We start from the raw sequence: 14,090 nt of genomic DNA, 5'->3' as shown, positions 1-14,090 counted from the left end.
CTGTGAGATGAGAGGTTCTTCTTTTGGAGTGAGGTTTAAATAAGGGGAGATAGAATCAATGTCTAAGAGAGAGAATATAGAAGAGAGTAGGTGAGACTTAGGTTGAAGCCGATTTCCATAGGACTTTAATTATATTTAGAGATAAGAGAGAAAGAGAGAGAAAAAGAGAGAGAGAGAGAGAGAGATAGAGGGAGGAAAGAGACAAATTGAAAGGACGAGCCCTCTGAATGTAAAATGGAGAGATTTTAGGGAAAAGAAAAAGTGATGGGTGCAATACATTTGCTGGTTCGGAACTAAAGTCGAGTGCGGTAAGTTAGAAATTTTAGTTTACTTTGGTCATCTTTTGGGAGATTTAATTTGAATCAGAATTATCCTTTGGATTTTATACATATCGAATTTAGTTGTCTTGAATTGATGATATGAGTATAGAGGTGCACACGCATTTTCAAGTTAATTAGTATCTAAGAAAAATATATTGTATATTTATTTTTTTTCAAAACTTCCCTAATAGTAACACTCATCAAAATGCCAAAGGCCTTGCAACAGACAAATGCACAAATTCAAGAGGTTTAGCACATAGTACTTGTTTTTAAAATTAACTTGGATTTATTGCCTTTTCATTTTCTTGGTTGATGACCAATTGTTCTATCTTTTGTTTGTGACTGAGTAGATGATTTTCATGCATTTCAACTGGCTTGGATTTATGCCTTTTCATTTTTCCTAGTTGAGGATCAATTCTTCTTTCCTTTGTTTATAACTACGTAGATGATTTTCATTCATGTCAATTTCATTTCTACCGGCGCTTACAATAAAATTCGCCCTTCGTGGGCATAAATGTGCAACCAACTATTAAAATTATTGGATATTTATCACATTCGCTTGAATTAGAGAGTTCTGTTATGAACTTTATTTATATGGGGGATACTATTTTCATAAGGAAAACTGGCATTATATCTCAATTTAATGAAAGGGTGGCCCATGATTAAATCTTTTTTGGGTTATCTATGGTATTTATTATTTTGCATGAGAATTTGGTTAAATAAATGGGGACTTGCAAAATGGGAACTAGGTTTCACGTATGTTGATTTAATTGTATGGGGAATAGGGTATAAGGGTAGGTTGGTCGTTGTACTATTCTGTTAGAGGTATTTTGGTTAATATCATGGGTCCACAATTGGGTTTAAATGTACTGTACAGACGTTGTTATTGATGTTATTTTGATTTATGGAATTGAAAAACATTCCCTCCTACTTTGGTGTAGTACAGAAGGCCCCTACATTGTGTAGAGGTGCAGCCCTACTTCGAGTACTGACGTGGTTAGGGCTGGAAAGGCCCCTTGTTCCTTTCCCTTTCTTGATGGTGATCTAGGATGTTTTCCTCTTGTTGATCGACCGGCATGATCGACGGGTTGTCGTTATTGAATCGGTCTCGAATCTCTCCTTTCTGGGGATTGGTTTTGCACCGCTGTACCGACGAGTACGTAAACTGTTATGAGAACAACTCAAGGACATGGTCGTTGTATGTTTGATGGAGTAATTGTGATATGCTCGATTCAGCCATTTACACTCGTTGAAATTGCCTCAATTCAGCCGCAAGTTGCTAAGTGCAGTGATAATTTGATGAGATAAGGGTTTCTCTATGGTATGTCTATTTAAGACCACAAAAAAAATTATGCTCACACAACGAGGTTACCTCTCCTTTGGTTATGAGGTGAATTATAACTGCAATAGGATATAGATCCGCCTTTGTCATGAACGACCAAACATCATTCAGAGCAGGTTGGCTTCACCTCATCCACCAGATCCTCAAATCTCCTTTGATTTGACTTTTTTACATCCCTCGTACACCACTTGCTCAATTCTCATTAGATCATTTTATTTCCTCACTTATAACTTTGTCACCACCACATCCATGAACTTGACCTCTCTAACTATCATCGAGCAAACTTGCAGCAAATGCTCATGCTCTTTGGCAACGGGCCTGCTCCAATACCAGATGGTATGGTGGAAAGAAAAAAGAGGAATAGAGAAATCAAAGATCGAATTGATTGAAATAATAGGAAGCTTACAATCCAAGCTTCTAGCTCTATGGTGAAACCAAGATTTTGAACAAAATGTATCTAAGTCTGAAAGCAAAACCCTGATACGACCACTATTTATAATAAAAGATCTACTTAAATTCCAAGGAATCCTAATTCTAATTGAAAAAAAGAAGTCCTGATTAAAACAAAATTTGTGATAACTTTTTTGCCCTTGATAAAATAAATAATTCCATAATAACTCTTAACTAGCTTAATCAAGCATTGATGTTGAGGCCTACGAACTTTTTATTGTAGTAATCACATTGATAAAGTTGGTGAAATTTTTGTTGGGATTGGAATCTAAAAGCTCCACAAGTGCCTGAATTCTCATTCAAGAGGTAATTATTGAACTGGAGAAGATATTGTATCTCATTTTTGTCTAAAATGCCTTTTTGTAGGGATTGTACTTTCTGTTCAAATTTAGTTATCACTTGCATTACTTTGTGAAATTCATTTCTATTTAGAGCTCAATTTTATTGAACTTGTATCAGAATTGAGGTTTGATATTCAAACCCGCAATCCTTTCAGGAGAGGTGCAACTATGTAGTAGAAGACCCTAAACAGCCTCCCTATTCTTCAAGCTACCATTAATCCATTCCAGGTCAGTTATGTCACTTTTTCTGCCCTATGATGTGACTTAATATTTCTAATGGGCAATCTCAATACTGATTGTGAAACACATGACCAGATTGATTTCAAGTTAATTAAACCCTGGTAACGCACATTCCATAATATTGTTTTATATCATGTTAATCATATTTCTCTCTCGAACTCTAATTTACGTGGGGAACAATGGTCTTCTGAATTAGGGAATGGGAGGAAGGGGCTGTGGTCAAGAATAAAGAGGAGGGTAGGTAGTGATAGTGGAGTTGACTGCATGGTTGCTTGAGAAATTTCAAGCCTGGTCATGGAGCTAGGTATTGCTTGCTTGGATTACCATGATTTGACATTCATTTGGTGAGGTCTAAAATGTATGGACGGACTGTCTGTGGGAATAGAAAGATGCTCTTTTCTTTTTGGTGGTGGCGGAGGAAAGGACAGTGACACTGCAAGGGTAGCGAACCAAAAGGCTAGGTTGTGGATGGTAAGGTTGGGGAATGTTACAGGTTGGGTGGGAGGAAAGGTTAGGTTGTGGTTGGGGAGCTTTTGAAACGCTTGCAATGGCCTTATTAATCATTTGATAAAAATGAATGACTAAAACCAATCCAATTATTAATTTCTCTGTAATTCATCAAAATCCTCATATGCATATTTTGATAGAACCAAATGAGTTGGTCAATGATTATATCTAGTTGTTGTCAACTAGCATATATGTTGGTAACAAATATTCACCAATTTGTATTAATGTATACTTGGAGATTTGCCAGCTTTGGCAAAACTTTAGGCTATTTAGTTCTCTTTTCTAACCTGAGCTTGTTTTTCAATAATACTTTTTGTGTTTTATGATTCTAGTTTTTTCTTTGGCCTCTAGGATGGTGTTATAACTTACTGATAAGAAAATATACATTGTTTATAATCTTGCTTGCTCTATTGTTTTGTGTAAGCAATTAACTGTAGTGAAGCAAGACTTGGATATTGTTCACAATCTTGTTTGCTCTACATTTTTTTTTTTTTTTAAAGTATAACACTTATGCTTTTTTTGTTGATTTATCATTTCGGAATTTGATGTGGTCTTTAGATTTGTTTTTGAATCCTTCTATTGATTTGGTAATTTAACATCGGGTTTTTGTAGGCTCTTAGTAGAATTCCAAATTATATATGAAAGAATAATAAGAAAAACATGGCTACCCACACTATAACAAGTGTCCGCTTCAGATCTGTTCCTAAAATGTTGGACAGTCTACGTTTGTTTTTTATAAAAAGTATTCCAAATGTATATAAATATAAAAACAATACTTTGAAAGCATGTGATTTGAAATAATGGGGGAAAAATGTGAAAAGAAAAGATTGAAACCTGGGATATTTGATATAAGATAAAAGATAAATGAAACTAGGACTTAGGATATCGCATTCCTACCCAAAAATAACTAACCACATTGCTAAGCCAAATCTGTGAATGTGCGTGTATGAGAGAGAGAGAGAGAGGACACCCTTGCATGAGAAGCTAAAAGGTGGATATAATTCGAATAAAAAATACCTTCCATGGATATATTTTGCACTTTCATCATCCAAATGAAAATTTAATTGTTAACTAACTACAAATGCAACTGAAGTTAAATAAACATTTAGGGAAGGCCCGAACGTGTAGAGTGTTTAGTAGGCTTTGCAACAAGTAAGTGATTCTCAAGCAATATGTTAATAAGGGGCATATTTTAGTCCACATAAGCCTCCCAATATCCATGATATCTTTACATATGAACCCTAACTTTGCTCTCTCTCTACAGGTTTCATATTTGTCACAATCTTTCAACTCCTTGTTGTTCGTCATCATCACTGCCAAAATAAACAAAGAACTGAAGAAAAGATATATGAATTGTTATCAAGAATAATGTAAACACCAACATTCTAAATAAATGATGGGTTACAAGACTTGGATGAGCGTCCAAGGTTCTGGGCTCATGTAGACACTAAGAATGTGACACACATGTCTAACACTATAGAAACTAAGATACTTTAATTGCTTAAAATCGCACCTCCCGACCCGTCGAATATATCTATGAATGTGTTGTATCTAGAAGGGGCTAAGTTGCATTTCTGACATGTATATTGGTGTATGACACTGACACTCATACCCATATCCTTGTAACATAGATGATGGAGCTTTCTTATTTCTTAAAACAAATGGAAGAGCACATTGATCTTTTTCAAGAAACAGAAATATTTGTTGAGGGAAAGTAATTTATTTGGAAGAAAGCATAGAACTATCTTGGGCATCTTACAAATGGTTTTGTGAAGATCTCATTGCTTAAAGTAAGAACTATAGCTGCTTCATGAAATAGAGAGAAGCAACACCCTTGCAATGATGTTCTTCAGAATCCACAGTTAACATGTTAGTCAAGTGCCATTATTTGAATTATGGAAAACAAGATAGAAAATCTAGAAGTGTAGCAGTGCTAGTATTAGGTATCCTGCTCTAACAGGAAATTGTGGCTGCTGTATTTCAAAAACCATGCAACAACTAGTTTCAAATCAAGAACTATGCTCTTACAGGATATTTTGCTGTTTCAAACCTCCTAAACAAGCAGGGCACCTAGTAATTTTCTAAAACTACAAGTGGCAACCAAGAGTTTTTCGATAATATAATGCTGCAAATTGGAAATTTAAACTCATTTTCACAAAGAAAGAGTAATAAATTACTATATTTTTACAAGTAAGCTCTGATCAATTGCTTCTGAGAAATCAAATTGGCGGTCTACATCTACTGCCCAGCTGGTGAACCATGTAGTTGTATGGAAACCTTCTTTGGATATCCCCATATTGTATAGAAATCCTACATCTATATCAGAACAATGAAGAAAGTAACACTTTGAAGAAGGTTCTTCCAAAAACTGGTTATGATTCTTATTTGATGGTCACTAATTTTCCCTTAAAGCAAATGGGCACAGCTAGCCGCTGGACGAAGATTGACTCCCAAACCAGATATCCTTTTTCTTATATATTCCAGCCAATTGCTGAAAAGAACAGGGTTCCTAAATGAAATATCTTCACAAAATAATGCAAGAAATAAATGAATCTTTTTTTAAAAAAAATAATAAAAAGAAGAAGGAGAAACCAGCCATGAAAAGAAGCAATTCATTCCTACAGGGAACTTAAAATTTTGGTTCATTTCACTTGAACTATGAACTATACACATTTCACATTAACTGTGAACTGTGCACAATAAATTATGTATAATTTAATAGTGCTCTAAATGAACATTCAAATATTTCCGTATTACATGTCCATGCATATGCTTATGTGAGCAATGATCCTATGATTTCATAGAATGCTAATTCTCTATCTGTGTATCTTTCACAAGATATCTACAACAGATACAAGAACCAGATTGTAAAGGATCAAAGGTATTTGTATACTGAAGAATAGGGGATTACTCATGTAAGATTTCCATTGGCAAAGATGATGACAGCATGTTGCAAAGGCAACACCTCTCAGGCTGCAATTGTCTCATGTCTATTATGTTGCTGAGTGTGGCAGCACCGTAAGGTAAAGTCTGCAAGCACAATTTTAATATGAAATAAAGAATGCCGTGAATTACCGAAGCCAATAATACTGACAAAGTTATCTTCACATGCATTTCCTAGTTAATTATTGGGTGACAAACTGAATTTGCCAACCTATGGTAGGACCACATAAATGTTTCTCAATTGCAAGGTAAGAAATACCCCCTAAAGTCTACACATTATTCAAGTCCAAATCATCAACTGCAATAGTTAAGTTAGACATTAGATGCGCAAGGGGGATGTAAATTGACAGTATTCAATAAATACATCTATACATGTAATGTTAAATATTGTCTGCTTATCATGTTAAATGTGTTAGAAAACCAAATGAGCTCCCATTAAAGATAGCCTTCATTAGTTTAATAGTGATTATGTATGGAACTCAAGGCCCCCGCAAGGTCCCCTGAGCACTGGGCCCTCTAGCACTATTACAACACAATTGTTTAATGAACTTTCATCGTGCAAGAGCACTCTGAGGGTGGACCAATGCAACCCATGGAAAAAGCATTCTGCCATTACTGACCTGGTTATAGTATAAAAACTCGACATTCCTCTTAACTTGATGGTGAAGCATTTCAACAGATTCCTATGAAAGGAAGGGTCCATAGCTAATGGATTATGGATGATTGCAATAGTTCATGAACCCACATCTTGAAAGGGAGCTATGCCTCAGCAGTTGGAGGTCAGTGCAAAATAAATTCTTTCGCCTTTGTATATGATATTCCATCATTTCACAGAGACAATCAGGTATGTTGTTACTTGATGAGTTCTTTTGTGCTTTGAATGGATGCAAGTTGTATCATAGCATACTGCCTAAACTTTTCAAGATGAATATTATAGTTTCTACTGTTCCAAGATGAGTTGCATCTGTGAGCTGAGGGAAACCATTATATTCTTACTAAATGTATTTACTTCCCAGTGGCAGCTGACCAAGTCTCCGATGCAAACAAAGTTCTCTTTAGGCATGTTGTTTGATCCGAGGTTTAGAATGGAACTGTCCAATGATGAAATCCGAGACCTGATAATCCTGTTTTAACCCCTAAATCCAAATTTCCTTCCTCACCATGGCAGGGACAAGATGGTGTAGGAGCCAGCTAAATCAAGGTTCTTTTTGGCAGAACATCTTTCTATGAGCAGCTTTGGCCAAGTGATCTTCCCCTGCCATTGCCAGCGAGGTATGGATCTCCCCAGCCATGCCCAAAACCTAGCTTTTAGGTTCGTTATTGATTAGCAAAAAGGCTTTCATGGTGGACCACATTCAGCGTGGGGGAATACACTTCACTGACATATACAAATGTATCATGTACAAAACAAAACTAGGAATCAATTGGGCTAGTAGGATTTCTATTTGCGCCTGGAGACTAAACTAGTATTTGAATATTTTTGAGCCACTAAATCTCTTGAGGTGTCTTCCCAACACGTATGGCATGAAGCCAATGCTATCATGGATAGCCTCACCAAAGATGGAGCTTCCCAAACAAATCTTGTAACCTTTGTCTAGTGGGCAGTCCCTTTTTGTTCCTTTTTTGTACAATTTTGTCTCTGTTCTTTATTAATTAATTGTATAAGAGGTCTGGTTTTACACTTGTTATAAGTAATCCGAAAGAGTAAATAAAGAAAAAAAGAAGTTTTGCTTTCCTTGTGGAACTTGCATAATATCTACAGTTGACTTTATCATTTGTCTGTTGTTCATGAAAATGGGAATGGAATTTGAAATAGTATTAATTTCTGGAAGTAAATCTTAGGTTTTGTAAAGAAATATTGATTTTACTTCTGGGAATAATCACAGAAAAAAAAAAAAAGCAAAGCAAAGCCTCTAACATAGTTTAGAAGTAAAAAGATGCATTTTATCTATTAGCAAAATGGCTAGAACTCCTTGAATATTTTGAGACCCTCATTTCTAGTAGACAAGCATTAAAATAATTACTTTGTGTATTTTCTTTATCAGTGGATGGAGGCCAGAATCTATGCAGTGATTATCTACGTGGCCAGTAATTTCCAAGATGCTTTTTTTTTTTTCTCAAAGCAGTTTTTCCTAGATATATTTGACACTCAAGTTATCCTTGATTCCATTGTAAGTATCTATACTACCAAGACTCTTGTAGCTACTTTGTTAGCTGTCCAACTTCATATACCTGCTTATGAAGAGTATTTTCGTTCACTACATTTTTGATATACCACAACATTTGTGTTGTTTTCTTGTCTTTGAAATTATCTTTATTTGAAAATGATATTCTTTATGAGCATTGTATGCTACAAACATGTCATGTTCATATTTTCCCTCTTTTTTTATCGGCAACCTTAATCAAAGTCTTTTTATGGTGTATCTGCAGTGTCATATTTAGTATCCTTTCTTGGCTATTTTCAAGGGAGAGAAAGGGCAAAAGATAAATGAATGAAGAATTGTTTAGAGATGTACTAGTTGGAGAGTACTACATGCACTGGTGTAGTGAAAACATCCGCCAAAATAGGAAGGATAAACAAAATCACCTACACCGCACTTGCTTTTCTTGTGGTTTATGTCTTCTCTTTTTTTTGCCTTGTAATTGTAGGTGTGATTTTTATGTTATTAAGCATTGTCAAACTAGGAGAGCCACATATTCTTTTCTTTTTTATTCTATTTTTGTTAAAAACAATTGTGGATGTCGTGGTGAAGATTCTCTCTCTCTCTCTCTCTCTCTCTCTCTCTCTCTCTCTCATAGTTTAGGCCTCTGGGCATTTGGCCATCTGATATGGTACTCTTTTTGAAAGTCTTTTATATTATGAAATACACATATAATCTGTATATGGTATCTAAACTTTTCTATTTTCTTTTCATTAATGGACGTTCATGTCCTAAAAAATCTGATCTCATGTTGTAATATGTAGACATGTGAAATGCATTGCTTGGGCAATGTAGCTGAAATGCGTGATATAGATTTTCAATTGGATTTCCTGACCCGAATGCTCCTATTCCACCTGGTGCTAGCTTTGGTTATCATCCTAGAGGTTGGGGCAAGCCTCCTATTGATGAAGTAAGCTTCCTATGATTCTTGCATTCAAGCTGTCGTAGTGTTTATAATATTTTGTATGGATTCTTCTTTTGTGCAATTGTTTATTCTTTTGTGACCGCTTCTTTGAAATTTTTATGTAGTTCGGACGCCCACTATATGGTGACGTTTTTGGTGTCCAACGACAAGAACGACCTAATTATGAGGTATGGAGATATTCATTCGGAAAAGCTTTCTATGTAACCCCACCCACATATAATATATGTGACCCCTGATCTCAGCCATCAGATATGAGTAGATGGCTTTCGATTTTATTTAGGTTCGCCCTAGTTTATGATGGGACACTCAAAATTTCATCCAAAAATGTTTTGTATAAAAAAAATGAAAAATAAAACAGCATTTGGCATGTCATTGTGGCATGAACAATCGTAGCCATCAATTTTGAATCAAACAACTAAGAAGTGGGGTCACATATAACTTCTATGTTGTTTGGGTCACACATAAAGCTTTCCCTATCCATTTTCACTTGGTTTGTTGAATTAATAGAATAAATCCTTTATGTTATTATAATAAACTTCATGCGCGGGCAATTAAATCTTCCTTTGTTGGAAAATGACTTTCCATGTTACTATAGTTTTCTTAGTTTTATTAATGATGGCGATATCATTGTTGTCTCATTATGCATTTTCCTTTGATTGCAAGAGGAACTTGTTGATATCAGTAAGCATTGGGATGACTTGGAGGAAGAGGAGGTAGAAGAGCAAGAAGAGGAGGAACATATGGAAGTAGAGGAATTGGAGGCCAGTATTCAATCAGATGCCAGCCTCTCTCTCTCTCTCTCTCTTACTGCTGTATTAATAAATTTAGTTTTTTAAGTTCCCCACAGTACACCAATTGGTGTGAAGGCGCCTGACGTCATTGATCTTCGAAAGCAATAAAGGAAAGAGCCAGGGAAACCTCTTTACCAAGTGAGTACATCGAAAGATTTTGAGCACCATCTTCCAGTGAGCTACATTATTAGTCATCTTTTGATTATCAATTTATTCTTGTGGAGTCCAACACTCTATTTCTCTTGTTCCAAATAAGGTACTCGAAGAGAAGGAAGAAAGGATTGCACCAGGAACCTTACTCGAAACAACGCACATGTACGTCTACACCTTAACTAGCTGCTTATTTGACTATCACTTTCATGAATTTTAGGACTTCTTTTGTGCATTTTCTTATTTCTCATTGTGTGAGTTTTTTTTTTTCTTTTTGAGAGAGGGTTTATCATAGGGAAACTCTTGATGAGCATTTGAGAACTTTTTTCCTTGGACAGGTATGTGCTTGGGGCAATGGATAAAACTGGTGCTAAAAGGGTAAACAGATTTATTCTTCTGTATGTTAGTGTTGCTCTGAAGCACTTAATGATTTGTTGGCTAGATTTATATATGAAATTCTTTCGACCTCTTTTCAATTATCCTCTGCATTTTGTCATACTGATTCCGGATGATCTTTACCCAGGTTGAGCTACTATTAGGACAAAGTGAATTAAAGGCTTTGGATGATGTTACTTTCGCAGCAAAGTAAGGTATTTTTTTTTATAATAGGAGCCCAGATTCTTGATGTGTTGTTTGATGCATGCATACAAAGTTTTATACATAGTTATTCATTATTGGGTGACATGGTTCATGTATGACGAAACAAGGGAAGAAGAGAAGTCATGAAATCAACATGAAGAACTTCAGTGACCTGGTGGCAGAGGTTTTCTGAGTGCATTCTAGAGTGGGTTTTCACTTTTCTTTTCTTTTTTTAATTTTTTGAACTGTGTAGGCTAATAAAAAGAGGAAGCGCAAGATGTAGGAAAAAGGAAGGGAAGGCAAAGAAGGATTTCAAGTTTTAAACACAAAGTTATACATCAAATTCGCATAGCATGAATGCTACCCCTCGCCCATTGGATATATTCTGTTTGGTGAATATATTGTGAACTATGTTATTCAAAGGATCTGACACATTGAAAGTTCTTATTGACATGTAAAATGTGAAGTTCTTTGGTCGATCTTGGGCCATCTTGGTTCGATTAATGAATGGACAGGGCAGCTAGTTGCACTATTGAGGTAGGAGTGATGTTTAAAGGGAATTTGATTAGTGAATCCATTTTGAGATCATCGATGAATCTTAACTGTGCATGAACTTGGTGGAAAGTTAGAAGTGGTTTTATTTTCTTTAGGGAAGCCATGACCTATAAAGCATGAATTTCTCAAGGTTTGCTTGTGTGATGTTCTTGTTTTTATGTTTTGTTTCTTCCTTTGTGTCGACGAGCCACAAACACGATCTAAAGGAGCATTATTATCAGCATAGGAAAAGTCCATTGTTTGCATGAAATAACTGGGTGCGTGCCATAGTTAGCGACCCAAGGAATAATAAAATATCGGCATATCAAAATTTTGGTAATAAATCGGTTTTATTTCAAAAGGTCGGAGGAAAAAATCGGTTAAAAAATATGGATCGCCAACAAAGAAAGGTCACTTATAGAATCATGAATATTTGAGATTTGGTTAAAAAAATGTAGTGAAAAAAATAAGATACGCAAAGATTATAGTTGGTAAGTCTCCCATTTAAAACACGATTTTTTCAATAAATCTCCGCTTTTTTTAAATCCGTTAAAACTCTGAGTTTTTCAAAAGATCTTCAAAAAATCGTTTTTTTTTTAATAGTGCAGATATAAATTTGCATTTTATCTTCTCTTAAAAAAACTTATTCCCTGTAACTTTATTTATTTATTAATTTAATATTATTGAAATTTGGTGTAAAGATAAGTAAAGTAACAATGAGTAAATTAAAAATCTTGATTTAACAAAAAATACTTTTTTCATTTCGTACATATTTAAATAAATTTTTTAGTTTTAACAACATTTATATTAATAATTTTTCCACAATTTTATCGATTTTCTAGAACTCGGCTCGGCTTTTATCTGCGCTAAAATGAGCTCAGCTCAGCGCGAATTTATCTCGCCTCGGCTCGGCTATTATCAGCTCGGCTTGGCTAATGTAGGCTCGGCTTAGCTAGTATTGGCTTGGCTCGGCTAACATTGGCTCAGCTCGGCTCGGCTCAGTTTAGTGAAAGTCTATTCTATTTGAAATAAGTTTAGATATTTTAGCTGAACCGAGCTGAGCCGAGCCGATAAAAGCTGAGCCGAGCCGACTTAAGTTGAGCTGAGCCGTTTTAAGCCGAGCCGAACTTTTATCAGGGCAAACCTAAAATCCACGAAAACAGGGAAATTTTAGCTAGAAAAGTGCTTCCATGGGCTTCTTCTGGTTTTCTAGGTTTTCAAATTGAGGGGAAGAATTGGAGAAGGGAGGGATGCCATGCGTCAGTCGATTGCGAATCATCATTTTCTTTGGGAAAGTGTGCCCGAGTCTCTTGCTACCCTAGTTTTACCCCATTCCATTATCACCACCCAAGACCCCTTTGCCATCCTTCACTCGTTGCCCCAATTCACGGCTCTGGTTTTGCTCGGGTACTCATATGTTGGTAAACATCTAGCAAAATACAGCGCAGACAGCTTCCCCAAGCTTCAAATTCTACACCGAAGATGGAGGATTGGGGTCAGTTTTCATCTCCTTGCTTTCCTTGTGAACGAAGATGAACTGCAATTACAGTTAATATTTAATGTTTGGACTGAATTGATAGTTTGCATGCTTCAATATTATAATGCACTAACCATGGTATAGTTGGACCAAACCGTGTGAATTATGAACGTTTGTTGCCATTGGATGTGGAGGATTATGTGCGTGCTCATGAGTGTTCCATGCTAATAGACATCAATATTGTGTTAGAAGGCTTATCATCTTGAAATAGGGGGTTTAGAGTAAAAATAGTCAATCCTTTGGAAGAAGATGAAACATAAAACTAGGTGATGAATGAAACTTTTCTCAATAATGCATATTTACCTTCGAAAATATTCCTTTCTATAAGTCTTTTGTGGCATGCAATGAGAAACAGAGCATCAACTTATGAACTTATGCAAAAATAGGGCTCACTGGTTCTATGTAGATATGTTATTTGTTGATATGGGAGATGGAACCTTTAGTCTTCCTTGTTGCTTGTCCAAATCAGACCTCATAAGGGTGATATCTATCAATTTTAGAGTAGTATTTGTTTAAGTCTCTAGGACTGACAACATCTCTGTTAATTTTCAGTGGTTGTACCTTTTAAAATTCACAAGCCTCTTCCATTTATTGGTCTTTCTTTTAATAGAGATACTAGACTATAATGAATGTTTCTCCATGGAGAAAAAAGGACTATGAACTATGGCTTCATAGAGCTATGATCAATACTGACGAAAGCTTAAATATTCGAGGAACATGTTCCTGTTTTGCCTGCCACATAATAAATGTATTAATTTAAGTTCAATATTCTCTTATTCAAAAAATTGAAATCAAATTGGAAGTAGGTTTTTCATACAAACATACCAACATATGTCAAACTTAGTAGGTATTTAAAGTGATACATATACAAATTGAATAGTGCTACCTATATTAAATAGGTATTTGAACTGATACATATACAAATTGCATATACAAATTGCAGTATACAACATTCCATGAATGAAATTGGAGAGAGCATTCATGAAAGAAGCAGCGCTCAGTCTCGCAAAATCACTAAACAGCCAAAATGGAACAATAAAAAATGATGGCGCTTAAGGGTGGATCGAGCACTAGGGATGTGTTAGGAGCCCCTCGTTTAGCCAAGCCATCGACTATGCTCAATGTTCCAAGAAATAGAGGCCTAGGACAGTGCCTGCCCAGGGGCAAAAATGCCCCCAATAGAGAGGCATTTTTGTACTTTTCCTCCTAAATAAGGGGGGAAAAGAAGGG

At 35.7% G+C, this 14,090-nt stretch overlaps 1 protein-coding gene across 50 annotated transcripts in view; it reads left to right on the top strand.

Moving 5' to 3' along the window:
• Positions 1-11,473, top strand: part of LOC18440529 (uncharacterized) — a 56,135-nt gene extending 44,662 nt beyond the window's left edge. For 4 of the 50 annotated variants that reach the window (XR_016044410.1, XR_016044412.1, XR_016044417.1 and 1 more), the window contains 11 exons: positions 2,609-2,681; positions 6,039-6,223; positions 9,109-9,254; positions 9,374-9,436; positions 9,933-10,030; positions 10,117-10,198; positions 10,317-10,375; positions 10,549-10,588; positions 10,734-10,800; positions 10,918-10,973; positions 11,043-11,473. Coding sequence is in view for 41 of the 50 variants with exons in the window: in XM_088851775.1 (XP_088707901.1) it covers positions 8,192-8,314; positions 9,109-9,254; positions 9,374-9,436; positions 9,952-10,105 (486 nt within the window). In the remaining 9 variants the exon portion in view is untranslated. Of the gene's footprint in view, positions 1-2,335; positions 2,419-2,608; positions 2,682-6,038; positions 7,416-8,188; positions 8,315-9,108; positions 9,255-9,373; positions 9,437-9,932; positions 10,199-10,316; positions 10,376-10,548; positions 10,589-10,733; positions 10,801-10,917; positions 10,974-11,042 lie in introns of those variants that run through there. The other 46 variants (XM_088851737.1, XM_088851731.1, XM_088851745.1 and 43 more) reach the window with 38 other exon arrangements.
• The last annotated feature ends 2,617 nt before the right edge of the window (positions 11,474-14,090 follow it).

The sequence above is a fragment of the Amborella trichopoda genome, chromosome 1 (assembly GCF_054954075.1).
Source record: "Amborella trichopoda isolate Santa Cruz 75 chromosome 1, AtrichopodaSantaCruz75HAP2 v2.0, whole genome shotgun sequence".
Lineage (NCBI taxonomy): Eukaryota > Viridiplantae > Streptophyta > Magnoliopsida > Amborellales > Amborellaceae > Amborella > Amborella trichopoda.
The sequence above is the reverse complement of the archived record's forward strand: the minus strand, read 5'-3'. Positions and strand labels throughout refer to the sequence as shown.